The 26,824-nt window shown below is 36.6% G+C and overlaps 1 protein-coding gene across 5 annotated transcripts in view; it reads left to right on the top strand.

Moving 5' to 3' along the window:
* ANO10 (anoctamin 10) overlaps positions 1 to 26,824 on the top strand; it is a 127,044-nt gene that overhangs the window by 12,720 nt on the left and 87,500 nt on the right. For all 5 annotated transcript variants that reach the window (XM_054817461.1, XM_054817459.1, XM_054817460.1 and 2 more), the window contains exons 7-11: positions 295 to 350; positions 1,880 to 1,954; positions 2,910 to 3,092; positions 6,453 to 6,644; positions 9,088 to 9,216. In XM_054817461.1, the coding sequence (XP_054673436.1) occupies positions 295 to 350; positions 1,880 to 1,954; positions 2,910 to 3,092; positions 6,453 to 6,644; positions 9,088 to 9,216 (635 nt within the window). The remainder of the gene's footprint in view (positions 1 to 294; positions 351 to 1,879; positions 1,955 to 2,909; positions 3,093 to 6,452; positions 6,645 to 9,087; positions 9,217 to 26,824) is intronic.

Genomic DNA, 26,824 nt, shown 5'->3' with positions numbered 1-26,824 from the left:
TCAGAAAGAAAGATGCAAAAGGAAAAACCTTTGCAGTAGAAAAAATATTGGAGTTGTAGCCAAAAATATATATGTCAATATTGTGCATCAGATTGGCTTTATAGGTTAAGTGAGGTACTGGTACAGTATAAATTCTTTTTGCCATAATGTGTTGAAGGAAATATTCCCTATAAACTATTAGTTAAGCAATTTTTAGATGGAGGAAAAAAGTCTGTTTACTCTTTGTATAACAATGTCTAGAATATAATAAGTGCTTCTGCTGCTTACTGATTAATAATTTTATTGGTATTTTAGAAAATCACAGGCTGGAATCTTCATACCAGAATCATTTAATTCTGAAGGTTTTAGTGGTAAGTATGTCGTATAAGCAGCTTTTGAGATGATTTAAAAAGAGAATTTGTCATGTGTTTTATTAGTGCTTTCCTAGCATTACCTCACTGACCTACAGTTTTGTTCAAGGCCAAACACTAGCACAAATATCAGAGTAAACAGGATTTCTGTTGTGGTTGCAGTAACTGCTAGGCTGTTTCAGGTGCCTCTTTTTATAGTGGAGAGATGGGGTTTTATTTGTATTGATTTGTTCTTTCATTAGGATTCTGGATATGTAAGTTTTTCTGTTAATTGATGTGGCCCTGGCTTCAACTGGGAACTATTCTTTTCACTTTTTGCAAGATTTTATGGTAAACTTACATTTTAAGAAGTTCATGTATTAACTCCCACCTGTAGTAACATTCAGACAATCAGTCAGAGGAGGCTGGAGATACATGTCCATCAGTCTGTTCCTATGCAGTTTGTAGTATATACCGATCTACTTACTTTGTGACTCTGAATGAGTAGCTTTTGTGTGATTATGTGTGTTGCTCTTTTAGGTGTGTATCCAGATGCAACACTGATTCTAAGGAAGTGTACTGTAAATCTTTAATTCTCATATAAGATGTTCAGTAAAAGCAGTTGTAAAGATTGGCTTATTTTGAGACTTAATCTTCTTTTTCCTTTTTGAAAAGATCATTCAATTCTCTTCCAGAGTTCCCTTTTCTTTTTCTTCAACTCTGCATGCTTTTTTATTATTTTTAAATCTGCTTGTTATTCTTCTGTTACCGGTAACCGCTAGAGCTAAAACTCTTGCACGTATCATTTATAGCTTTGCCTCTGCCTTTTTCAAAAAATAACACCCTCTGTTTTTCCCTATAGGAAATTTATATGAAATAATTATAAAAAAAAGTAACATCCCCTAAGTTTCACTTTCAACCTATGAGTGGCTCTTCGCACTCCCCAATATTATCTGTCATCCATGAGCTTGAGCACTGATAGCAAATAGGAAAAGTTTTCTCCTACTTCAGAGCTTAATTATGATTTTTGCAGGTACAATACTGTGATTATGTCTCATTTTAGAAGCAGGGAATATTTTTCTTGGTCATAAAACCTCTTGAAGTGATTAAACGTAAAGGTCAACTAACAAATACCAAGGAACAGTTGTACATATTGAGTGATACATCATCCTATGCATATATCTTGATTAAGTATTTCTTTGGAAAAAAAAAAAATCATTACCCTAAATTAAGATGAATACATCACTTTTATTGCATTACCTATGAGGAAACAGCCAAAAGATGAAAGTTAAGTAGAAGGTGGTGTGTTTTTAATGACCACATTTCTTTGTATACCATGCTTGAGGAAAGCATAAGCTTGTCAAATGAAAGTCTGAGTAGGACCAATATTGAAAATGAGGTTTTCTGACATAACTTTTAAAAATGGTAAAGACAATTATAATAGACAGTTTACATCTGCACGGAAGCTATTTAGTCAAGGTAACTGTCAAGTTAATGTTCTGCATTTGAACTTTTGCTTGAGTACTAATAACAAGTGTTTTTAATTGCAGTTCAACTTCTTAAATTGTTTTGCATCTCTCTTCTACATTGCCTTTGTGCTGTTTGATATGAAGCTTTTGAGGCAGGTGAGTTCCAAGAACATCTTCAGAATGTTGATGAACCTGGGAAAAGATTGAATGAAATAGATACATGAAATATATTAATTGTCAAGTTAATATTTTCTTAGAAATCCAGCTTCCATATTTCAGTTCCTCTAGCACAATTGTAGAATCATAACAGAGCAATGTTAAAGCAATTCTTTCCCTCCACATAAATGAGGAACTGTTTTCAAATAAATTGATTATTCCCTCACACAGATGAAAAATTTTCATTTCCTCCTTCTTTCCCTTTATATTAGAAAATGGCTTTCTCCGTAGTGTTCTAAATGAGAGACTCTTGAGGATAGGAGCATGATTAAGTTTGATGACAATGAGGAGCTGAGAATAAATAAAAGCAAAAATAATTTGTAGTTGGTATTTGAAATCAGCTCTCTGTTGTTAAATTTTTTGAACTCAAACGCATGAAAATCAGGTATAAGGAAAGTATTTTTGCTCTAAATATAATGAACAAAAGAACAAGAATTTAATCTTAAGAACTCTGTTCCTCTAAAGAGAGCTCTAGCAAAATACTTGACATGGCTATACCAGACCTGACATTCATAATATTTCCTATACTTGAAGGTAAAAAGCAAGAAGAAAAAAAATAAGTGACTTGTTTAGCTCTGTTATTGGTGTTGGTGTAAGTTAAGTGTGTATCTTTACCCTTCATTGGACTTTGTGTACTGTCTCCAAGATACATCTACATCTATTTAGACATCTAAGTCTTATTTTGTCCTTTTCAGCACATAGCAAAGAATGGGAACGAGAGCAGCTATACTTTTAATACGCTATTACTAATTTTGTTAGACTGGCCTTCTTTTGTCATAGTGTAACTACTTACAGTACTACTACAACATGCAATATTGGAAATGATCATAGGTTTATCACAGATCTGTACATTTTTTCTCTGTGTTTTGTTTTTTTTTTTTTTTTTTAACTGAAGAGCTTGGCCACTTTGCTGATAACTTCGCAGATCCTCAATCAGTTTGCAGAATCCTTGCTTCCTTACTGGCTCCAAAAGAGACAGAAGAAGAGGATGAAGAAACGCATGTGTTCTCTGAAAACAGATACGGACCTGTCATTAGTCGAGCAAGTCAACGTGGAGAGAGAAATGGGCACCTATTTTGTACGTTTTACTACTGTAAAAAAGTTAAAAGTTTCTGGGCTGTAGTCGACAGGGACATCAGTCAGTGCAACCTAAAACATTCCTGGTTGTCTGGTCTAGCACCTTATTTCCAACTTCATCAGTTTTATTGGTAGTGTTGTTTATATGGCTGTATGGTGCACTGGATCAAGACGCTGATGCAGTGCAGGATCCCAGTTACACCAGCGTGAGTACATAGGAATGAACAGCTGAATCTGGAGCTACCTAGCCCCATGTCACTGGAAGAACTATTTGTGTAATCTGCCCTTAATCTCCAAGGGTAGCCAGGAGGCTACCAGGATGATGAGTAGCATGTCATAGGGAAGGGGGAGGCTGTTACTGGTTTAGTTTGGTTTTGTAGTGATACTAGTTTAAACTGTGGATTAAACTATAGCCTGAGAGCGCGCACTCTTGTCTGGGTTGGGCCAGAAATGAAGAGGGCAGAAAAGACGAGCTCTTCAAACCAATACTGCTGCTGGAAGCTCTTGCTTCTTGAAACTACACCTTTGGCATTCGTTGTCTTCCTAATTCCATTCCTGTCCGCCTCCTACCCAGTACAATTTTTAATTATATTTAACAGACTTTGTGCAATTCATTACTTGCAGTTCTAAAGGAATGTTAATGCCTTACAGACTGGCTGACAGCTTGCTTCAGGTGCTGCAAGCATAGTCACAAGAGGTTTAATACTGTATGATTAATACTTTTACAGAATAAGAATTTTGTGTAGATAGTCTACATTTCATGTAAAAGAGAATAGCAGTTTGAATTTTGATATCAATACTGTATCAGATTCCTCTCTTCTGCAAAATGGGTCATGAAATGGGAAAAGCAAAAAGAAATGCTACCTTTGCAACTGAAAACCTGTGCAAATGTTCATATTTGTGTTCCTCTGGTAAAGCTTGTATGAGGAGAGAGAGATTTAGAGAGCATGGCTACCTTACAATAGAGAACACAGCAGAAATCCCGGAGTTAGTGTCTGTCTGAACTGGTAAATCAGCACAGTCCAGCACTGTGCCTGTGAATAGACCAGCACAGCTCCAAAAGCTGTGTGTGGGCATCAGGTGTTGATATGCCTTACCAAAGAAGCTCTACCTCTTAGACCTGAGCTGCCTTCTGATTCTCAGCTGGCACATACAAAGCCAGTGTGGTGTCTTTGAGTCACATTGCTTGGTGCTTCTTGTGCCCAGCTGGATCAAATGTATCTGCACCTGTTGTACCGTTCTGCCCTGAATAATTTTCCTTGTGGACCCAACAGGTCAATTGTAGAGTTAGGACTTTGCCTTGGAGATGTCCACTTCTAGCCTCAGTTTCAGTTCAAGGTACTGTGTACTCAAGGCCTTAATTTTATTTTCAGTCTAAAGATTTTAATTGTGTTATGCTTGTGAATAAATGATATTAAACCACTGATTTGTTTGCAAGCAGTGAGCTGTCAGCAGGCAGGAGTATTTCTAAAATTAAATCTGTCACAAGGGGGAAGCATTTGACTATGTTTCGTAACTGAGGAGGTTAGCAGGAGTCTTGACAGAATTCTGCGTTTCAGGCTCTTCTCTTTCGTTTTGCTTCCTTCACTTACTCTTTAACATTTAATTCTCTTTTTTGTTTGTCATCTTTATCACTTTTCAAATATCCAGCCCTTAACGCGGTTTAAGATGTAAAAACATTCTGCAATAATTTAATTATTTTTTTAAAATTTCTGCTTCTCTCTTGTTCATTTTCTCCCTGAATTTCTTTGTTGATCCTGTCTCCTTGATGTCATAGTTCACGTGCTGCCCTTGTAGGTGACAATGGCACACTTCGAAATTTGTCCGTCATTTCGGACTCCTGCACAAAGTGTCATAAATTGCGTAAGAGAAAAATAAACATTACTTTTCATGCTCTGCTATTCTAAAAGTCAATAGGTACTGGGCAGGGAACTGAGAAGAAAGGTGTGAAGAAGCAGTGGGAATATTGTGCAGTTACCAGGAGGAGGAGCACAAAGGGAAACATTGCTCCATTCCTGCAGCAGTTGTCTGAGAAAGTGATAGCAGGGACAAATGTGTGACTGCCACTCCAGTGAGTGATCCTGCACAAATGTCCCTAAGGAAGACCTTACTAAAATTCAGAGTTTCTGTGGAAAAATCTTAATGGTTTTAGAAGTTAGGTAGCTCCTCATGGTCTAGCCTGCAGATCAGTTTGTCAGACCCAGCTATACTACACAACTTAATGAGCTCAAGTGAAGAATGCAGCTAATGACCACCCCATGTTGATATCTGAGCTTGCAAGTTTCTGTTGCCTTTTTCTGTTTGCTAGAAATAAAAGCACTAGATGCTGGAGAGGGCAGTTGGTTTAACAGCTATAATCAGCAAAAAAGATCAGAGAATCATGTGTCTGATGCATGGAGCCAAAACCAATTTTGTGTGGTTCCTGTAATAATCTCAGTTATCTCAGACTGTCAAGTCTTTATTATTTCATTTTTGGGAGACAGGACAATATGTGGGTGTGGGCGAATACAAGCTAGTGAGATCCCAGTTTAACTTGTTTGTGGTATTTCACCATCCTTTGTTCAGTGAACACTTCAAAAATGGTTAGTTTGGTTCTTCACTTTCATAAATAATTGCTGTAATCATAGAAAACTAGTATTAATACTACAAAACTAATATGTAAGTATTTGATAACCTACATGTGAATACTTAATCAGCATTTAAGTACCTACGCTCTTTGTTTAAAAGATCAGGTGATAGATGTTTTGTGGATTTTCCAAAATAGGGCTTTTTATATGCTCTAATTATTCCTTTCAGATGTCAGTGCGGCATTCTCTCATTTCAGCCTTCAAGTGGGCCACTAATTCTGACTTAACTGTTTTGAAATAAGCAAGCAGAAATACCAGAAAAGAGTTGCCTATGTACCAACCTACCTTTCTGGTTAGATCTTTCATGGGCAGTCCGAAATACTAGAACTTTTCTTGTCACAATGCTCTTAGGAGAATGTTCTGCCAGTTTAAATGCACGGTGCTGTTTTCCTATCCCCCACTGTTCCTTCTGTAACTGTTTCACTGAGATAGTCAGGAACTTGAATGGGATGAATGTGTTTATACAGTTACTACATGTAATAAGGATAAGAAGTGTGACTGTTCAGGAAAATGCATTAGGCAGAAGGAAAACCTTGGCCGCCTCTTCCTAAGAAGTTTTGAGTAATTGAATAATTCCAAATTTAACTAGATGGGATTGTTTTGTTGTTGTTTTCTATCACCAGTCATTCCCAAACAACTGATTTGGAATGAGGAAGCATGTTTACAAGTGTATTGTGAATTCCATGTTTATTTTTGTGAGTTAAACTTGTTCTTATTTTTGCTCTTTTTTTCAGGGTACTTTTGATGATTACCTGGAGTTGTTCTTACAGTTTGGCTATGTGAGTCTTTTCTCATGTGTTTATCCACTGGCAGCTGTCTTTGCGGTATTAAACAACATCACAGAGATATATTCTGATGCCTTAAAGATGTGTAGAGTTTACAAGCGTCCATTTGCAGAACCCACAGCAAGTATTGGTGTTTGGCAGGTAATTTTTGTGTCTTTCTAGTAATTTGTTTTAAAAGAGGTTTCAACAAATGGATTTAAGCTATGTGTTTGACCCAGCAGCCACTTTAAAGTTAAGTGGTATTTTGTTCTCTTCAATGCCTTAGGATAGTGTCTATCCAGCTGTATATCCAAGTGATTTTTCGTAGGGTTTTTCACCACATGTCTTTCAGTTGCCTTTGAAAAGAAAACAAATCCTTCTTTTAGTCCTTGTATATGTATGTATTGTACTCCTGTTGCAACTGCAACAAAGCAAAGCTACCAGATACTGCTTGGTACTCTTTACAGTCCGCATATTTTAGAAATTGCATCAGATGTTACCATCTCAGAAGCGTGGAGCTCAGCAAGGGTTTCAGAAAAAACTGAAGAACGATAATTAAGTACTTGGATTCCTAAGCCATACTTGGCTGTGTGCCCTTGTGATTACTGGTACTCAAGCTGACTAATTTTAAAATAACCTGGCTCTGTGAGCAGGAGCTAGACCTTTCTGCACAGCCTGAACATTGTAGTCTATCTAAACAATTTCATGGTAGTAGTACTGGGTTAAGGATTTTCTGTCTGCAGTTGTTTGCTCATGCAATCAGGCTAGCACCAGCTAGTTTGGAGCCTGTTGACTATGCTGTGTCAGTGAACTGATTCTGACTAAAAATAACCCTGTAAAACTCCTCCAAAACCAGAGGTTTTTCTGAAAAGACAGACGACCGTTAAGTCGCATCTCCAGAGACTTCAGCATTCTGTAATAGCAGTGGCCTGATAAGGAATGTGAAGTAGGTTGGAGGAAATTTCCAGGGGATGATCCATATTCTAGTTTTATTTAACAACTTTTCTACATAATGGAGAACAAAGGGCACAATAAACTAGTGGATTGTTTAATTTGTAGGTGTTGTAAATGTTGGTACCAAATGAAAGAAGTGGGAGACGGGAAATGAAATCAAGAAACCTCAAATGGAACATCCTGTAAAAACGTGCAAACCAAATAGTCTGAGTGATGTTCATTAGACGCGTACATTGGTATTAATGAAGTGTACTTATAGGGGAAGTCTTTTAATATTATGTCATTAAAATGTGTAAATTATAATCTGATTGCATTTTAACATTTGATGCATCTTCTCAGTCCAAATCTATGCTGCCAACACCCTAATGGCATAGCTGCTTTGACCAGTGGTATGTCCACCAGATAAATGAGGCAGTGGTCGTAAGTCCCAAGCATAGCTGCAGGTATATTAATGGCATTTGGTTGTGCTAGAATAGTTTGTTTCAATCTAGGGAGTAGGCTGAAAAAACGTAACACTAATGGTACAGTCATATTGGTTTGGTTTTTAATAAATAGTGTAGGTTTTTAACTAATAGTGGAATTGAATTTGCTTTTTGAATTAAAAATAATGACTTAAAAATGTAGTTATCTGTTTCATGTGATAAGTTAGAGCATTGGCTGAAAGATTTCTGTTAAAGGAATACTGGAATTATTTTATCAGGTGAGCTGAGTCATCAGCTTGTTGTCAAGGAGAAAGTTACTTCTGCTAATTCATTGTGACAATTGCTACTATTCAATGTCAGTCTTTCTCATTCCAGAGAGGACCTTGGAATAAGTAACCATTATGTTGCGAAAGTTATTGTCATGCTGTAGTAATATTTTCAGGCATTTTGTGGGAGCTCTGTAGGCCACAGCTTCTTAGACTTGTGCAATTGCATGTGTTTAACTGTAAATTTTTGAACAAATTTCAGCTTGTATAACTGGTTGTGATTTAAGAAAGGCATTCTGAACCATCCTTACATTTTCCTGTTACTTAATGTTTAGATAAAACCTCCAAAAACACAGTGTGGGACTGTTAGTTCCTCTAGGAGTTTTGCATTTTTTCCTTTATCCTGAAAGAAATTTATATTTGGGAGTACAACTGTAGATGAGTACATAATCTTTTATGTGTTCAGATTATGAGTTATGAAGATACCAGGCATAAGGCTGCTTTCTTGTCCACTTTTTTGCTTTAGGATTATTCCAAATTTTTCAGGAAGTGATCTGGCATTACCTACATCTCGGATGTTGGTGGTCTGTAAATAACTTCTCAAGGTCTTTACAGTACTACGGAATTGCGGAAGAATAGTGTTTAACTTCTTCACAGCAAACATGCATGCACACACGTAGACAAATCAAATTAGGGAAAAAATCAGGGTTACCAGATGGTCATTGTGGTATTGCAAACCTTGTTGTGGTCTTGTGCTTGCCTGTTCTTAAAGCTGATGAAGTCTGGACTGCTTGCCAAACAAGTCTTATGTCGTAGAATTCAAAAGATGAAGGAAAATAAAAAGTTAAAATAATGGGTCTTCTGAGGATGTAATGAGGAGAGATGTATTGCCCAGAGCAATTTGGGGACCGGTAAATTAGAGATAATGGTCATAACTGAACACATATTTGTGTTTTATTTCAGTTGGCTTTTGAAACTATGAGTGTAATATCAGTAGTCACTAATTGCATACTGATTGGAATGTCTCCACAAGTGAATGCCCTTTTTCCAGACTCAAAAATGGACCTTATTCTAACTGTGGCATTGGTAGAGGTAAGTCTACCTTCAAACAGTGCATGTGGTTTTGTAGCAAATATGAACAACAGTGGAAATAATACCAGGAAGTAGATTTTTTTTTTCCCTTCCATATATTAAAAAGAAATGAAGATTTCCCTACCAAAGAAGTGTTTCAAAGTCTTGCTTCTTGATTTCTTTCTTTTTTTTCTCTGTGTTTTCATGTACTGTGAATGTTGTTGCTATACTTTTCCATACACTCGCAAGACACTGTGTATTTATTGCTTCATGTATTTCAAGAATTTAATAGTGCTATTTCAAGAAGCAAAATAACCATATTTTTGTGAACTGGATGTTTCTCTACTTGATTTGTGACCCCATGTCTTATAAAGACCTCTTGCATAATCTTCGTGGATATTTCCTCTGTGCTTTATCTGAAACAAGTATGTGTCATGACTGTAAATACTAGTGATTGTAACACTATTTGGGTTTCATCTTTTCCTAATTCTATGTAGTAAACACTTAAGTGTCACTCCTTTTCAGGAAATGAGGGATGACTATAGGCATCTTATATAATAACTGAGATTGTAGGACTTTGCCCTGACATATCTTTCTTTGGGGCTTTCTTACATTGCATTGCCGTGACTTTCAACATTATGCTATTTTGTCTTTTAGGAATTGGATTGCTTTATTTGTGGCAAAAAGTCTGGGTTGTTAAATCGCATTACTGTATGGAGGAGCATGTACTTTGTTTTTACACGTGTTATGGGTTATGCAATGAATTATGAGCTTGCTTTAAGTTTTATTTTCCAAGCCTTAAAGTTTGCAGTGTCACCTGGTTTACTGAAGTTTGAATCTACAGACAGCCTGATGTATTCTATTATGCGTGTGTGAACATTTGCATTAACCTCAGTGGAGGTATTTTAATATAAAACTAACTTGGCAATTTAAATGTAATGCTGTAGTTCATTACTAGACAATATATCCAGAGAGATCATATTATGAAAGCTGTATGACTAAATATAAGCAGTATGGATTTATGGTAGCTTAAAGAGATAGGGCTATTTTCGCCTTTGCTTCCTGGGTATTTATTCCCATCTTACCTGTTTTAATGTGAAGCTGGCTACGTGATCTCTAGGCAGGCCTCTGTTTCTTGGTATGCCATAGGAGAATACCAGTATTTTTCTTCCTAAATTTAAGTTCTGCTTATATGTGATCCTTTAAATGACCGGAATTGCAGCATGGTAGTTAGGTATTGGAATTCCTTTTTAACAGCGTATCTCAAATTATCTGAAAATACTGTGGAAAAGCAAATAAAGAAAATAAAGGGACGAAAGTTTGAAGAGAAAAGGTAAATTAGTACTGAGGGAAGGAAAGGCAAAAATATTGTCTTATACCAAGAAGCAACTTTGGCGAAGACCACCAATCTGTAATTAACTACATTGTACAAAGGGACTGATGGAGCTTAATGCTGGGTGAGCCAGAGGAGGGGAAAGGCACCGACTTGGTTAGAGAAAAGTCAAGTTTTTTCTTGCTGTTGTTCTTAGTTAAAAAAACCCCAAAATAACCCTTAATGTACTTGTCAGAAAAGGTGTATTTAAAAAATAGTTTTAATCTCAAGTATCCAGTATGCTCGATACTTTTAGTATGCTGGGTTGATTTTTTTCGGGGGGGGGGCTGTTTTTGTGTTATTACAAATAATTTATTGTCTGAGAAAACACAAAGACGGAAAACCAACATGTGAGTCTTATAGTACTTCTCTGCAGCATAACATGCCATGTGATTTCTGGAATGTTGTTGGTTATAAACAATTCCAAAACTGTTCAACGTGAAATTTAAAACTTTTGCAGTCTCCTGAGGGACAGTCTTTCAGAACATTTTAAACAACATTTAACAACTTCATGGGTGCGGGTTTGTTTTTTTGGTTATTTTTAAAAGAATCAGAGAATAGCTCAGGTCGTATGGTCTTGCAAGAAGTTTTACAACACAAGTTATGAAGCTTCTGGAGTCCAAAAGAGTTCTCTAAAGTGAAACACGTTTTATATATAAAAAATTTTATTTCAAAAACTATATGAAAATGAACACAGCAAACATGATTTGCACTTCTGTTGAAGACAGTTTCCATTGTGTTGACAGTTAAATGTGTTCTCAGTTACAGAAATGAATTTTTTTCATCAGTAGTCATGTTGTACATATTTTAGGTTAAAACATTGATTACAAGAGGTAGAAAGAAGGGAAGGTTACTAGATTTTGTGGGACTATGAACAGTAGCAGTATGGATTTATGGCAGCTTAAAGAGATGGGGCTATTTTCGCCTTTGCTTCCTGGGTATTTATTCCCATCTTATCCATTACATTGGCACTTTATTTTATCTGGTGCATGATGAATCAGATTAGGGGATTGATCTGGGAGAAGCTGTCTGACCCAGTTCACTGGTGAAAGGGAGCAAGGCAGAAGCAGCTGTATGTGGAAGACACACGGCAGTGCTGGAGGTTTGTGCTGGATTAAATTTGTGGGATGTCTGCAGCACTGAGTCTTTCTCCTGTAAGTATCGCTTCATCTGCAGGAAGATCCCTAAACTAGGAGAGGAGCACAAATCTCACGTATTGGCAGTATTCCAGTGCACCTTTACTGTGTTTATTAATATGGAGATGAGAATTTTATGGTGCATTTATGCAATGTTGCCAGCATCAGGCAGTGTGAAAATGTTAAGCACACAAGAAACTTCTTTTAGTAGGCTATGTATGCTTTCACATGTTCAGTTGATGGGGTAACCTACTTGAATCTGTCATTAAATATTTTTATCAGGTTGAAGTGATTGAGACTCCAGTTAAATATTTATATATCTGATGTAAAGGTAAACAGAAAAAGCACTGTTCTTACCAAAGCCAAGCACGCGTTTTAGCAATATCCTGATTTTTTTTTTTCTCCAAAGATGTTTTTTCATTAACTCTACTGCTGTCTACACTTTTGGTGGGAATACGTATTGTATCAGCAAAGTAAGTGCTAATTAAATAGAATAAAATATTAAGCATTTCATAATAAATAATGGTAAGCATTAAAATAATAACATTTAATAATAAAGCATTAAAACAGTGATTTTTTTTTTAACAGTTGACCTATTTTCATCAATCCAACATCTGCTTCCATGGCAACCTGATTTGAACTAGGAGCAGAATCATGAAACTCCCATCTTTTACTTATGAGTAGATGCTAACTGAGTGCAGCAAGTGCAGTTTTCAAACAAAGAAGTAGGTGAAAGTCCTTAAAGCATGAAACAATAAGCCTTTATTAACATAATTTTAAAATAGTTATGTCCCGTAGTGTGTTTAGTTCTTCAGGCTCAACCATAGACACATACTTCTGGTATGAGCCACAGGTGCAAAGTAGGATATTCCAAGCAAGCGTCTGTGCTTGTGTGAAACTGTTCCAAATCACCTCTGACTTCTTAACACTGATTTGAACAAACTGAGAAAATTAAAGAAATTGGGTGACTAGTTGGAGTGGGTTAAAACAAGGTGTAACCTTAATTCTGCAGTGCTATTTTATTTTTCTTTGAAAATTGTTGACGAAGAGTTTTGTTCCTGGTGACTATTTCTTTTTAATTTAGACTCTCGTAAATTTGAAGAATGTTAGTTAAATCAGTTTCAGGACTACTCTGAAAGTTGAGCCCAAGAAATCAGTTGTATGTACAACACTTAGTGATTTTATTTTTTTTATAAGCAGTACGTGAGTAGGAGTGTTTTGAAGGAATAGCTGTAAAGTACAGCTTAACAAGAATGTATCCTAATCTCCAAAAGTAACTTGTATATCCAGCACTCACATGTAGTAAACTAATGGAAAGCTGTTATGCAGATGCACTTAGCCTGGATGTTTTACGTCACACTGAGGCATTTGGGGATTAGCTTTGAAATACCAAGTAATAATGAAGGCACCTTTTCATAGCTGTAGTATAAAATCTGACCTTACAATCTACAAGTACGGTTTTAGGAAGAACGTAATCAGCTCTGGTGTAGATGAAAATGAGGACCTTAGCGTAAGGACAGGATTAGCATATTTGTAGTAAACATGGCTTAAACAATTGGGCCATGTGGATTTGATTTCATGGAGTCCTCATAGGAATTTGAAGTAGATCTTCATGATCTCCATAAAAATATCTATATATCTATATATATATATCTAAAAGTCAGTTATGTAACAGGTATGGAGTGGAATAAGGGAAGTAACCTTTTCTTAAGCTTTGTTTTTTAGGGCTGAGGAGGAGCTGCCAGTCCATTTATGGAAGACTGGAAAGCAGGAATCATAGCTTGTTAATAAAGCTGAAAAGTTAGTGGTGTTATATTTAAAAGTGGTAACTGATGCAAAATCAAAGTGGTTGAGAGTTGCCTGGTACATCTGCTTTTCTCTAGTGTTCAATTTTTATTAAGTGTATTTCTTCATCAAAGGCCTCCTGGTTTACAGTTGGAGCTCTTTGAGCTTCTTCTGAGCGCTCTTCATGTCATGGCCATAACCCTGTCAGCTCAGCAGTAAAATTGACAATTGTTTCTGAAATAATGTGCCAAAGAAACTGGGAAACACTACCAGAGTCAAGCAGTTTGGATTCTAGTAGATGAGAAGGTGTATTTATCATCTGGTTATAGGCATCATCATACTTTGTTTTCTAGATAAACTTGGAAATGAGTAAGCACTGCATCCTGAGTGGAATTGAAGATCTTTTAGATCCACTTCCTGAGCAAAACTAATTTTAGGTGGCTTGTTATGTCAAAATTAAAGTTTTTTCCCTTTATTTCCTTTTAAAAAAATCCTTAAATGTTTTGCAATGTATTTCAGTGCTATCTGTTTTTTCCTGATAAAGCTGGGGGGGGGGGGGGTGATTTTTATTTTTTAAGTACTAGTTGGCGGTTTTCTTAGCAATAACGTACAAGACTAGCGTTGTTGTGGGGTGGAGCTGAGGCTTGGTTCTGTGTGGTACAGTGCTCTGCTTGTGTGGAGCAAACAGCTTTATTTGTGTGGAATTCAGGAATTTGGGATTTAGCAGAGGTGCAAAGTACACTTACATATTGGACAACTTTACATAGTAAAGAAATTAGAATAAAAAAGGAGAAAAATAGGCTGCATCAGTTTCTACACATGTATAAATACATTGGCACTAATGGAGTTATAACAGTGCAAAATTCAAGCAAAACAGCTGTGCTGTTAAATTTTTGTTAAATTATTTCCGTGTTTGTGACAGGCACTACTTTAAAATACAGTAGCTGCAGTGTTTCACATGCTGAATCATAGACTAGTGTAGGTTGAAAGGGACTTGTGGAGATTGTTGAAAGCAGGACCCTAGATTAGGTTATCCAGGGCCTTGTTAAGCTTAAACTAAGGCTTGAGTAATTCCACTGAGGGAGAGCCCACCACTTCTCTGGGAAACCTCTTCCATTGTTTAATTGTTCTCATGGCAAAGAATTGTTTTGGTTTTTTTTTTTCTTATGGCAAGACAAAAATTCCCTGAAGCAACTTGTGGCCTGTGGCCTCTAGTCCTTTCACTTGTGAAACCTTGTGAAGAGGGCACCTCTGTCTTCTGTAAAACTACCCATTAGGCATTGGAAGACCATGGTTAGATCCTCCTCACCCTCCTGAGCCATCTCTTTTCTAGGTGGAGAAAACCCAGTTCCTTCAACTTTTCTTTGTCTGTCAGGTTCTTCAACCCTGTAATCTTGGTGGCCCTCAAATAGACGCCCTCCAAGTTTTCAATGTCTGTGTTCTCCAAGTAAGTTGCCAGTGCCACTTTTAAAGAAACAAGGATTGCTTTTCGCGTGGGCTTGTCTCCTGTCTTCCTGCCAGTTGCAGTGTATATTCTTTCTCTGTCCTCAGTCTATTTCCTCTTTAATCAGAGAAATTCATTGTGATCGTTTCTGGGAGCAATTGTGCAAATCCTAACTTTCTTACTGCTGAATTTTTTTTTTTTGCAACAGTCTCCAGGTATTTGTCTTTCCATGCGCTGATTCTTTTCTATGGCAGTGTGTTTTTTCCATACTGGTATGCATATATACTACATGAAGGTGTTTTGTTTATAGGTTTTGGTTGGAATACTGCTACTTCATGTGTAAACTGAGTAGTTTCTCAGTTTTTGGGTATAAATGTAAAGAGTAGTATTTACTAGTAAGTAAATTTCTGTCTGGTTCAAATTTCTGTCTAATAGTTTGATTTGACTTGAAGTTAAATGTTGTATTGGGTTTGTGTGACCTCCAGCCAGGGTCAACCCACCACAAATGTATTGGAAAAAAATAATTGATTATTTAGCTATAATGAGTAAATATTAAATGGAAAGTTAGACATAAGGCTCTGTTTCTGAAATGCTTCATGGGAAGGTACAAACCTTACTGACAGCTTTACAGCTCTTTTTTGAGAAAATAGTTAGCAAGCTTACTCATCAGGTATTTTATTTTAGTAAAACATATCTTAGGCAAGACCTATCTGTGCTTGCACTTGTGATGAAAATAAGAAAATACAGAAAGATAAATGGGAAAATGCACTTTATGAAACTGGTTAATTATTTGGTTCATTGATACATAATTCTGCAGCATTACTAATTCTGAATGTTAAAAAGGTTAATCCAAGCCATTGGTGATTTCAATTTACATTGTTTCTGTTCAAGAATACCTCTACCTCAGCTGCGAACATATATGTATATACATAAGAAATCACATCTAGAAGTCTTCCTTTAAAAATCTCATGTGTATGTTTTCATTTTTAATGTCATACACAATAGTAATTTGATTTTTATATTCTATGCTAGACAGGTAAGCCACTGAAATTCAGCTTATTCCTAGATTTGCAGTTGTGAGCCATAAAATGTTTTGCATTTTAATTTCAAGCTGAAGCCCTGACAAAAATTATCAGAAGATGCTGAATAGCATTGGCGTAACACTTAGTGGAAGGTTTTAAAGGTTACCATAGTATAAAGACTTAAAGTTTACTGATTCTTTAGTTTACTGTTTGACAACATTTTACAAATAAAAATGAAGTCAAAATTCTGTGCATTTTATGCACAGTACTTTGCAAAAGATTCTTGAAACTGTAGGTTTTATTAGAATATAAAGTTACCAAATACTTTAAGTTATTTTTCTGAGTAACTGGAGAACAGATTGTTCTCAGGGTTTGTTTTTTTTCCTCACCTCAGTGAGAATTTTAACCATTCAGATGGGGGGAGGATTTATGGATTTGTCTGTATAAAATTTTATAAAATGCTTGCTCCTGGGGCCAAGGTAACAAGGTAAAAAAATTACAATTTTGCTAGTTGTACATTAATATAGACTTTGTTTATTTAAAAATCAAGATTTATCACAGATCATCTTATTGCCATCTACTGGTTCTTTGGAGATACTAATTCTGATTTAGTGTAGATTTTTGTTCACTTTAAACAGTAGAGATTAATGGCAAAAGCTTGTCAGTATGAAAACAAACATTACAAAATTCAAAGATCTAAGTAAGTTTGGAGCTGGTGTTTGTATTCTGTGGCTTTCTGCTATTATAGAAATGAAAATGCATATTAACATCCATTTTATAGTCCAATGGCTTTTTCAAAGTCTCAGAATTTAAAACAGTGTTTGTGCATTTTCCTATTTGTTAGTCATTTTAGTTTGTTCCTCCTAATATTCTGTTCTTTTCTCAAACCTTTTTTCATATTCTCAGCTTTGCTATGTTGGAAGTAGAAGAATAATCACACAGATGAATTAATTGTGCTGTTCAAACCATGTATAAACACTGAAATGTTTTAAATATTTGGGTATGCGTAGTAATGTGTAGGAGAGCAAGAAACCACTGTATTGCATCAGCTTTTTCAACCCTGATAACTGAAATGTGTTGGTATACTTTACTACTGTGCCTACCCCAACTGGAGCATTGTATTTTGACAGTAATTTTAATTCCTCAGTTTAGGATGACACAATTCAGAATGCTAGTTTATCTTTAAATATATACATGTCTTGGTTGTAAAGGTCAGACATGGTGTATGAAATACAGCTTTACTATTTTATTATTTTAAACAGATTTTCTTGATCAAATTGAACTTGTGGTATGTACAAAGGCATGGCTGAGCTAGGTCAGATCGTGGGTCTGTCTAGGCCAGAATCCTTTCTGCAGCAGAGGCCAAGGGAAGAGTGTATTAGTATCGCCAACTATGTAGGCGTGCTTCCTCAAAATTAATTCCCAGGATCTGGTGATTTGTGGCGTAAACCTTTTTAATGACCTGTCTCATTACTGAAAATGAGCTAGCTAGAGCTGCATATGAAAGTGTGCGATGCTTTTATATGATAGCATATCCACCTTTTCAAAAGAATTTTTGTTATTTTATAGTGAAAAGCTAGTTAAGCAACTGATGTTAATACAGCCTTAGCTTAGTAAGTAATTATTGTGTGTATTTGTTCTACCTTTGGCTTTTCTACCCTTTCTCTGCTCTTTTTTCAGTTGCGTTTTCTGCGTAAGCAGGACTTTTAATTCTGAATTGGATACTGCCAGGGTGAGTGTGAAATGAGTGGCACAGGAAACCCTCTCACCGGGAAAGAAAACCTGGGAGGTGTCTTAGTAGAAACAATGACAGCAAAAAGGGGTTACTGTCTTCTTGCTGTCAGCCAGGTGGTGGTAGGAACAGGGAGCTACCAAAGTACCAGGTGCTTGTTACCAGAAAGACCTGAATTTTCAAGCAGGATCACAGCAATGCTTTAATTCATGTTGGGGTCCCTTCAGTGAGAAGCAGAAATGGGTGTGTCTTCTGGGATTGTGCCATTCCTCATGACTGTAACATTATCTGGTAGATACTACTGTATTTTTAAATCCTGAGTATACTAGGAAGGTTGGATGGGGGAGATACCTTAGGAATTCTTCCTGGAACAGAGCATATTCCTTAACTATGCTAATAAATGCTTCAGAAATGTCAGCCTGGAAAAACAGCAGGAGAAGCCTGACTAGGAATATTTTTTTCTGTTCCTTCTGGGGTTGTGCAAGGTTGCCAAAATGACAAAACTTCAAAAGGGGAGAGGAATAGAGAACAGAGCTTTGGAGACAATTACAAGACCTTTTAAAGAACTTCTGTAAGAATCAGACTTTCAGATATCTTTTTAAACCCACTTAGCTTAATATTTCCCACAAAGAAGTTTCCTTTAATGTGTAAATATGATATTTCCACCTCAAGCCTGATCAGGATGTAGAGCTTCCTTGCTGGCAGTTGGAAGTTGAACTGCCAGACAAAAGGCAAGTTAATACCTATTAATATTAATTGTTTACCTTCCACTTGATTAAGATTAGTAATTGTTGAATGACAAGATAGAGTATGAACATTCAAAGCCTCCTGGCTTCACAACCTTTCCAAGGTTGGCTTAGCATTTCATGGAACTAAATCGTTTTGTTTTGTAAATAACATATGAGTTTCTCAAATTATTTAAATAATTTTCTGCAAATGTGATATCCATAGCTGCCAGCACAAGCCTGGATAATGGCATTTCTTAGAGAATAAGTAGAGCTATAGGATTCAGATACCATATTTCTGTAAGTCTGTGATGCAGTTTGCAGTAGTGTTTCTTTGTATCTTTCTTACTAGAAGCCTTCCCTCTCAGGGGCTCTGGTGTTCTTGCTGTCTCCAAAGTTTTACATAACTTCATTGTCTGAGGTGGTATGTTTTGGTTGGTTGGTTTATTTGGTTTTTCAATTGTGTGTGGTAGCACTGGAGGATAAATCCAATTCATCATTTGTAGCCTCAGATGGCTAGGAGTGAAAATGAGTGGCTCTGAGCAGGTCAGAGAATCCAAAGGTAGAAAATGTGGGGTTTGCAGCTGCAGTTGGAAGAGATGGAGAACAGGAGATCAGTAAAGCTGTCTTCAAATAGCTGGAGAAAGCCAGTCATACCTGTGTTGGAGCCTCTGTACTGTCAATTAAACACTGCTCTTGAGAGAGAGTCTTAGTGATGTAATGTTGTTGCTTGCATGTTTTCCATTTATAAAATTGCAGAAGAATTTGCTTTTCTTTTATTAAATTTTCTTTGCAGTAGCTTCTAACACTCTGGTTTGGAGTGTTTAGCCTTCTGGATCGACTTTTGTATTCATGTTGCTGACTTTGTTGCACACCTACTCAGTATTGTAAATGTAATTAGTAGCTGTTTATTGGAAACTTGCAGCATGAGTTCTACAGTCTCTTCTTTAAAAATGAGCTAGATTTGTTGTTATAGTTTTTTCCCCTCCTGACCTTCTTTAGAAAGAGTTCCAAAGTGTTTTTGCTTTTTAAAATCTGTGTTTATAAAAAAAAAAAATCCCTCCTTTTTTTGTTTGCTTGCTTTGTTTTGTTTTTCAAGTACAGAGAACCACCTGGCACACTTAATGGAAAACTGATTTTGGAACTTAAATAGCGTAAGAAATGCAGTACTGGGCTGAAAGGCTGTAGTATAGAGTTAATTTTTCAGTAGTTTCTGTGAAAATGTTTTATTGAATGCAGGCTGAAGATGGTCATGAGTCATGCTGTAAAGTAAATGTCAGAAGAAGTGAGGCTTAATTACTTCATTTTTGAACTGAGTTTTTATCTTATACTGGAAGGAAGTGTCAATCCAGAATATAACTTATCAGATGAAATTAGTGGAGTGATATGTAATTTTCAAAGGGATTTTTCATTAACTGTGGCAGTGGGCTAGCCGCCTGGTATGCTGCTGCTTTCTATTCTAATACCTTGAACAGTCTTTTGAAGTCATGGGAGATTTCTAATGCATACCTATAATCGGCTCAATCTCTACAATGAATAATACAAAGGAGATACAGTTAGAAGCTGCTGAGAATTCATAAGCCATAATATGTTTGATCAAGGTTAGTTTTAGGCAGAGGATTTGTCGCAAGATAAAAGTAAGTGTGTGTGCGTGTGTGTGCACGTGGTATAGGGATTACAGATAAACCAATATCAAATATAAAGTATCTTTTATTAAACTTGAAATACAGAGTTTGCAATACTTGTTTATCTGCATCTTAGTGTATTTTTTTTCAGAAGTTCATAACTATTGCAAGTTCTGAGTGAAACTTGTTTTAAAATCCAGTGAAATGGGAATAAACAGTTTATTGAAGGAAATGGCTACATTTTTACTGTTATAGTTTAGCAAATAAAGTTACTGAATTCAAGTACTTTCTTCTTGTTCTAGGTTGTAAAAGGCTTCATTTTAAAAACAGATGGCTATACCAGGAGTAGTTTGTAACAGATAAATTATTAGTGCATCTTGAAGAATAGTATGTTGGAAAAAATTGAAGTATTAGTTTATTTGGTTACATTTGGTAGTCCCGCTTTATTTCCTGTGTAGTTATAGGAACTGCAGGGGCAAGCAGCAGAAATATAATAAGTATTAGTGTGACATCTTTCCAGGGGTTTTCATGCCAGTTTAACAAAATAATTCTGGGGAAAGCGTATTACTTTTTAAAAAGCATAAAATGTGTATATAGGGAGTATTGGAGGGTTAACTCCTTACATGTGAATAAGGAGTCCACAACCCAGACTGCAGACTGTTCCTGTAAGTGCTCCTGTTTCAGTTTCATTCCATGTAATTGCAGGAGACTATAAAATTACTTTTAAATTCTGACTGCAAACTGTCCTTTTAAGAGTGAAAAGCACAACCTGTAGTGAGAATGGGATCTGGAGACAGCAGGTTGAAAAGTGACACTGGTACCAGCATATTAACAGGTTCATGAATTGGTCTTCCCTAAACTTGGATGGTCCCGTCACAGCCAAATAAAACTGACTTTGGATATGTCAGAAGGAATGAGTGAATCTGCCTTTTTAGAGCGTCTAATTTGGATTATTTTGGTGCATATCTTGAAAGCCACATGTAGCACCAAACGTAACTACTGATTTCCTAGGTGAGACTGCAAGTTCTTTGACAACTGCATGGTCTTTGTATCCGTGTGATTGAAATTGCAAGTTCTGAATTTGCCGAGTATGGGTAGAGCCTTCTACCGTTTTGGTTTTCTGTTTTTATGAATCTTTCAAGTTGCTCGGGCTTTCCAAGCAACCTCAAGTTCTGTGATGGTTACGCTAAGACCTTAACTACCTTGAGAAGTTAACAGTAACAGTTACTGAAGAAGAAATGTTAGGGGTGCACCTCCCCATATGGATACTCTGTTATAGTATTATAATAAAATTATTCTGGTATAAATCTTTAAAACTAGAGGTTCAATCTGCTGAGTCTTTAGTCCGTTTTCCATGTCTTCTCCCTTCCTCCCTAGCTGTTTCTGAAGGTGAAGTGAGTAAGTCATGGCAGCTTGCTCTCCCCTCCTGCCCCCCTCCCCGCCAATGTAGATTAAACTCCGAGATCTGTAGTTACAGTTTAAATACAAAATAATTTGTATAGCAATGGATCAAAATCTGTACGTCGCAAAATGTCTTCTAAAGCTGAAGTGTAGGAGTACATACAGCTGTATGATATATGTCTCAAATTTTAGCTAAGGAAGCTATATGCAACAATTGTCTTTCTAATAGAAACACTGAACAGAAAGGGGGAGGGAATCCAGCTTCCTTTGCAATGTCACATTGTATTAATAACTGCAGCTGTATCTTGCTTTGCTCAGCTTCCCTCTGAAGACAGCTGAGCTGCAGAGATGTAACAAGTGATAGGAGCATAATCTTACAAGACATAAGAGACAGATGCTTGTTTTGATCCCACAAAGCAATTGTGGCTAATATGTAAAAAGTTGTATTGTGGCTTCTTTTTAAAGTTTGGAAGAATTACAACTTTGACTCTTATTTCAAAGAAAAGAAGCCTCCCATCTTGTCATTTTCCATTAGTGCGTTGTCTAGATACTGCCTTGGTTCGGTAATATTGATGCATTTCTGCTGGTGCAAACATGTTCTTATGCATGTGTATACAATTTATAATGTGCAATGATAGCTTAATTTTTTTTTTGCAAAAAGTCAAGACTTAAATTCATGCACAAGACTTTGTGCATACTACCATCTATAGCTATAAACTGTATAGCTACATCTGGAAAACCACTGTCGAAATTGTGGAGAGCTTAAGAGTGCTACCTAGTGTTTGGGTGTCTACCTCAGGCAAAGCTTGACTTTGTCAGGATGGGAGCACCGTTCTCCCTCTGCTCCTGTCTACCCTATTTTTCATCAGGAGAAAACATGGGTGGCTGTTTGAAAGTGAAGGAGCTGCAGTACAGTGTAACCACTCCTCCAGGCTGGCTGATTGGGGAATGAGGATTCAGAGTGTTTTGTGGATCGTGCCCTTACGTTTAGCTTAGCGAACTTTTCTTTCCCTGCTCTGAACCAAGATTGTGTGTATCTTCACCAGACCTAGGAGATGTGAGGTTCCTGACATGGGGGTTTTCAGCCTTCCAGCGTAACCTGTGCATGAGCTTTCTATTCTTGTAGTTAAAAAGCTTTTAACCAAAATCTCCTGGGTACAAGTTAAGCTGACTGCTACTTGTAGCGCAGAAAAATAATTGGTCACTCCTTCCTTTATGAGACCTTCAGACTGCTGTGATGTCCTTGTCTTCTGTTTTCTAAACTGCCTGAACTTAAAAAAATCTTTCAACTCTTCCTCACAGGTAATTTTATTTCAAAATACTTGTTGTCCTTTTTTTTTGTGATACCTGAAACCAGATACAAGTGGCTTTATCACTTCTGAGTATAGAAAAGTTCAAGTACGTCCTATGTTGTATGTGATATTCTTTTTAGCATGTCAAAATTTTTTTGTCTTTTCTGCAATAACCTTGTACTGAATCTTCCTTTTTTTCTGAATTGGTGCTATACATCTTTCAATGTGTAGCTATTTGTGTTTGTTTTTATTGAATATCATCTTGTTCATTAAGACTGTTTCTTTAGTTTTTCAGGATCACTGAGTTCTAATCATGCTCTACAGAGCGCTTGACTTTCTCCTTGCTTGATACCATATGTGCAGTTCTTAAGCAGATTTTCCTGTTCAATCACCAAAATTGTTAATGAAACTATTGAACTAGGGTCTGATCCAGCACAGATATTTGTAGGCCCCCACAGCATAGTCCTCCTAGCTTGACAGTTGCTAACGATTCCCATTGGAAGGATTTTCTTTTCCAGTCAGTTGTTTTCTTTTCCAGTCAGTTGTGTGCTCCCCTGTTCAGTAATTTGATTTAGAGTGTTGTGAGTGTGACACAGCTACTATCAATCTTGCCAAAATAGTTACATTTACTTTTATTGTTGCTTCTCAACCCACATTTGAGGTTATATGCATTTTTTCACTATGGTTTCATTTGGGAATGGTTTTGCAAGGAATTTCAGAAATATACATTGGTTTTTAGAAGTTGGTTTCCAGCTATCAAACAAATTATAGGAGAATGTGTTATTCATCCTCTGCCACTGTTCTCTGAATTCTACCCAATTAGTATTATATCAAGGCATGGGCATGTCTGTGTTAAAACATGGGCATGATAGGCAAAAATCACACGAGAGGTTTACGTAGGCAAAGAAGTTAATTGGTTTTTTGTGTTGATAGAGTTTTGCTGGCACTTGAATTTTTGAAGAATTCTACTTGGTAGCTGCAGGTTTATCCCAATGAAAAAAGATAGGGGTCTATTCCGTGAGCTGATGGTGTGCCGTGGTTTCCTATGCTTGCCTCTACTCAGAACAGAGAGAAAGTCTGAGGTGCTCTTAGGTAAGCAGTGTTTTGTGATTCTGTCATTAGTGACCTCTCCCAGTATAGCCTCCTTCATTGTAACAGCATGGAGATTGCAAATACACCAAAGTACTGTCAGTTTGCCGTTGAGCCATGAAAAATGTCGTGAAAGCTCTGATCTGGCCAAACACCAGATAATTCTGTTTCATTAGGACTGATGAATATGTGCAAATATGTACCAATTCAGAATGACTAAATTATGAAACACATTTCTGTTAGTGTGTACAGTCCTTTAGGACCATTGTTGATGCAATAGCAATTTGCTGGATTGCTGCATTAAAGATGACTAGTATGTGGATGGGAGGCTTTTACCCATACTTGCTAATCTAAAATATAGCTATTTTTAAAACTAGATAGCGTGCTAGTCTTCTGTTAAGAAATGGTAACATAATATTTAGGAATATTTGACAGTGTTAAGTCTGGCAGTGTTTGAAGCTGAGTTTCTATTTGAGATAAAATATCTGATGCATTGGTAACGTTTTGGCAATCATAATGCAAATCCCTGCCACAAACATGGGTCAGAGTTGGTGGTGTTCTGTTTTCAGTTCACTGACTACTATTTAAAAACAGAGAATAAATACACTTAAGAAAGGGAAAGGATACAGCGGCTTAGAATGGAAAGAACACAAGCATTCACTTTTGATTCTGGTACTCAAAGGGTTTGATTAAGTGCTAGTGCGTGGTGGAGTTTATTACCTATGTATTAGTATACTTTTTAAACATTCATAAAATCTGGAGAATTCTGTGACATTGTGTTAAATTAGTTTTGTACTTTGTTGATTATTATGTTTTTGTCCTTATATTTAATAACCAAACTACGCGCTCATGACTAAGATAAAGCAAGCTTGTCATCTTCATTGAATAGCTTTCAAAAGAGATTGCAGATAGGCCATTAGTGGCTAAAATATAGTTAGGAGGTATTGTGAGAGTAAGATTTTTATTCTGGAGAGGAGGTGCATAGAAACTGAATATGGAAAGTCTCACGATTATTTTACCACTAGAGGGCTTATTTGTATTACAGTGGGAAGTGTGCTTGAGAAGATTGCCTTGAGACAGCTTTCTGTGCTTCACACCGTCCGGTCGGACAACAAGGGAGAAAAGCACCACCTATAGAAGTGTGACATTGAAAAGATGGAGATGAGACTACAAAGTTAAGAATATTGTGAACTAGCAGTTTGACATTCCTAGTTGTTCTGAACTCAGAAAATGTAATGAGAGATTGTATCTCACTCCACAACTAGACATAGAGGCTGATCAGGAGTAAGAAAATATTGGAGAAAAGAAATGAAAATATCCCATCAAATCATGCTTTTAAAGAGTTTTGCTGTTTATTTGAGCTTTACTTAAAGCACCTCTTTGACAGAGCGATGAATTTTTTGACATCAGTTGCATTATCTTGGTTTCTGCTTTCTTTTGCTTTTCATCACAGCTGAACATTTCTTCATTTTTACAATCCACACTAACATGCAAGATATTTCCTTGGGAATCTGCTTAGTACAGAATGTGCCTCATTCACAATGCCAATGAGACTCCCGGTGCAAGTATCCTCACTTTCCTCTTCATAAAGCCTGAGTTGTAATGGCAGAACATAACATCTCTTTTGGCACTTTGCAGGAGCCTCTCTTTTGTTTTTAAACATTGTTTGGCAGTTGCTTGGCTTGTCAGCACAGAATCTGTGGAAACAGCTTTCCTGAAAACTCCTACTAGCTTTGGGTTTTTGCATGCATACACACTTAAAATTAATTTTTGCAAAACTAGAGTTGTTGGTCTGATTCTATTCTTTTGTTTACAGATCCTGCAAATTCTAGTTAATGAGTCTTAAAATGTACAGCTGTATTCTGAATTTTGTGTCTGTCATAAGCAAGTATTGAACCCCTAATGTAGACAGTGCAACTTCATATTTTTTCAATAATGTCTAGATACCTTGGGTTGGTTTTGGTTTTTTTTTTTCAATAAAGAGTGCATACAACTTGGCAACAAAACTGTTGGTTATATACCAGAGTTCTTGCTATTCCTGGTAGTAATTTCGCATTGAGGAGTTTAAAGGAACGTTTGACAGAATATCCCTCCTCTAAAAAAAAAAATATTTAAGGCAAAGTTTTTGTATTTTGAAACACAAAAAAAAGAATAATTGTCTAGGTTTTTATTTCCATCTTGGTCATCGATATTTCTTTTCCAAAAGAAACCATCTCCTTGGAAGTCTAACATTCCACACCACTACAAAACTCTGTTTCTGTGCAGATAATACTTTTCTCATTTTCTCAGTGGCTTGGTATCACAATGCTGTGATGAAACAAATGCTTAGCAAGTATCGCCTTTCAGCACTAACTTGCCTCTTAATAGTTGTAGATAAAGATTTGGTGGTGGGTTCCCCCCCCGCCCCTTCCTGTTTCCCAACTGTTTCCCAAAACTGTAGACAACAGAGACTTCTCTCATGAGTGTCCCTGACAGCTGTAAGACCCGGATGCCAAGTTCTGGCTCCCGAGCCTTGACCTGTTCTTTGGCTTCTTTTCTGATCTCTTGGCTGGCTCCTCTGCTTGTTGCTGTGGCAGCTGCGGAATCGTCTCTGGAGCTGATTGATGCACAGCTAGCTCATTTGGATTCTGCATTATTGTTGGTGATGCCACTTCTCTTAGACTTAGCTCAGTGAGAATTATCCGTGTGTTTTTAACATATTCTAAGAGTGAGAATTCTTAAAATTCTCAGATTGCTGTGATACAAATACTGATTTTTAATTTTCTTACTGTAAATAGAAAGTGTTTGGTTCTACTTTGCTTGGAGTAAAAACAGTCTGAATATAAATACATGGCACAAAGAACAGTAATCCTCCATCCCTGACATTTTTGTTTGGCACTAGCTCTCTGGATAAAAAGAATGACAGTACTTGCATTGTATGAAATATTTCAGCAACTTTGTAAAGAGTAAGTATGTCTGAGACATGGTTAAAAAAGCTTAAAAGGGATGTGCTTATAATTTGAAGAC

This window comes from Grus americana, chromosome 2, assembly GCF_028858705.1.
Source record: "Grus americana isolate bGruAme1 chromosome 2, bGruAme1.mat, whole genome shotgun sequence".
Classification (NCBI taxonomy): Eukaryota; Metazoa; Chordata; class Aves; order Gruiformes; family Gruidae; genus Grus; species Grus americana.
Note: the sequence above shows the minus strand (reverse complement) of the source record. Positions and strands in the feature narration are given on the sequence as shown.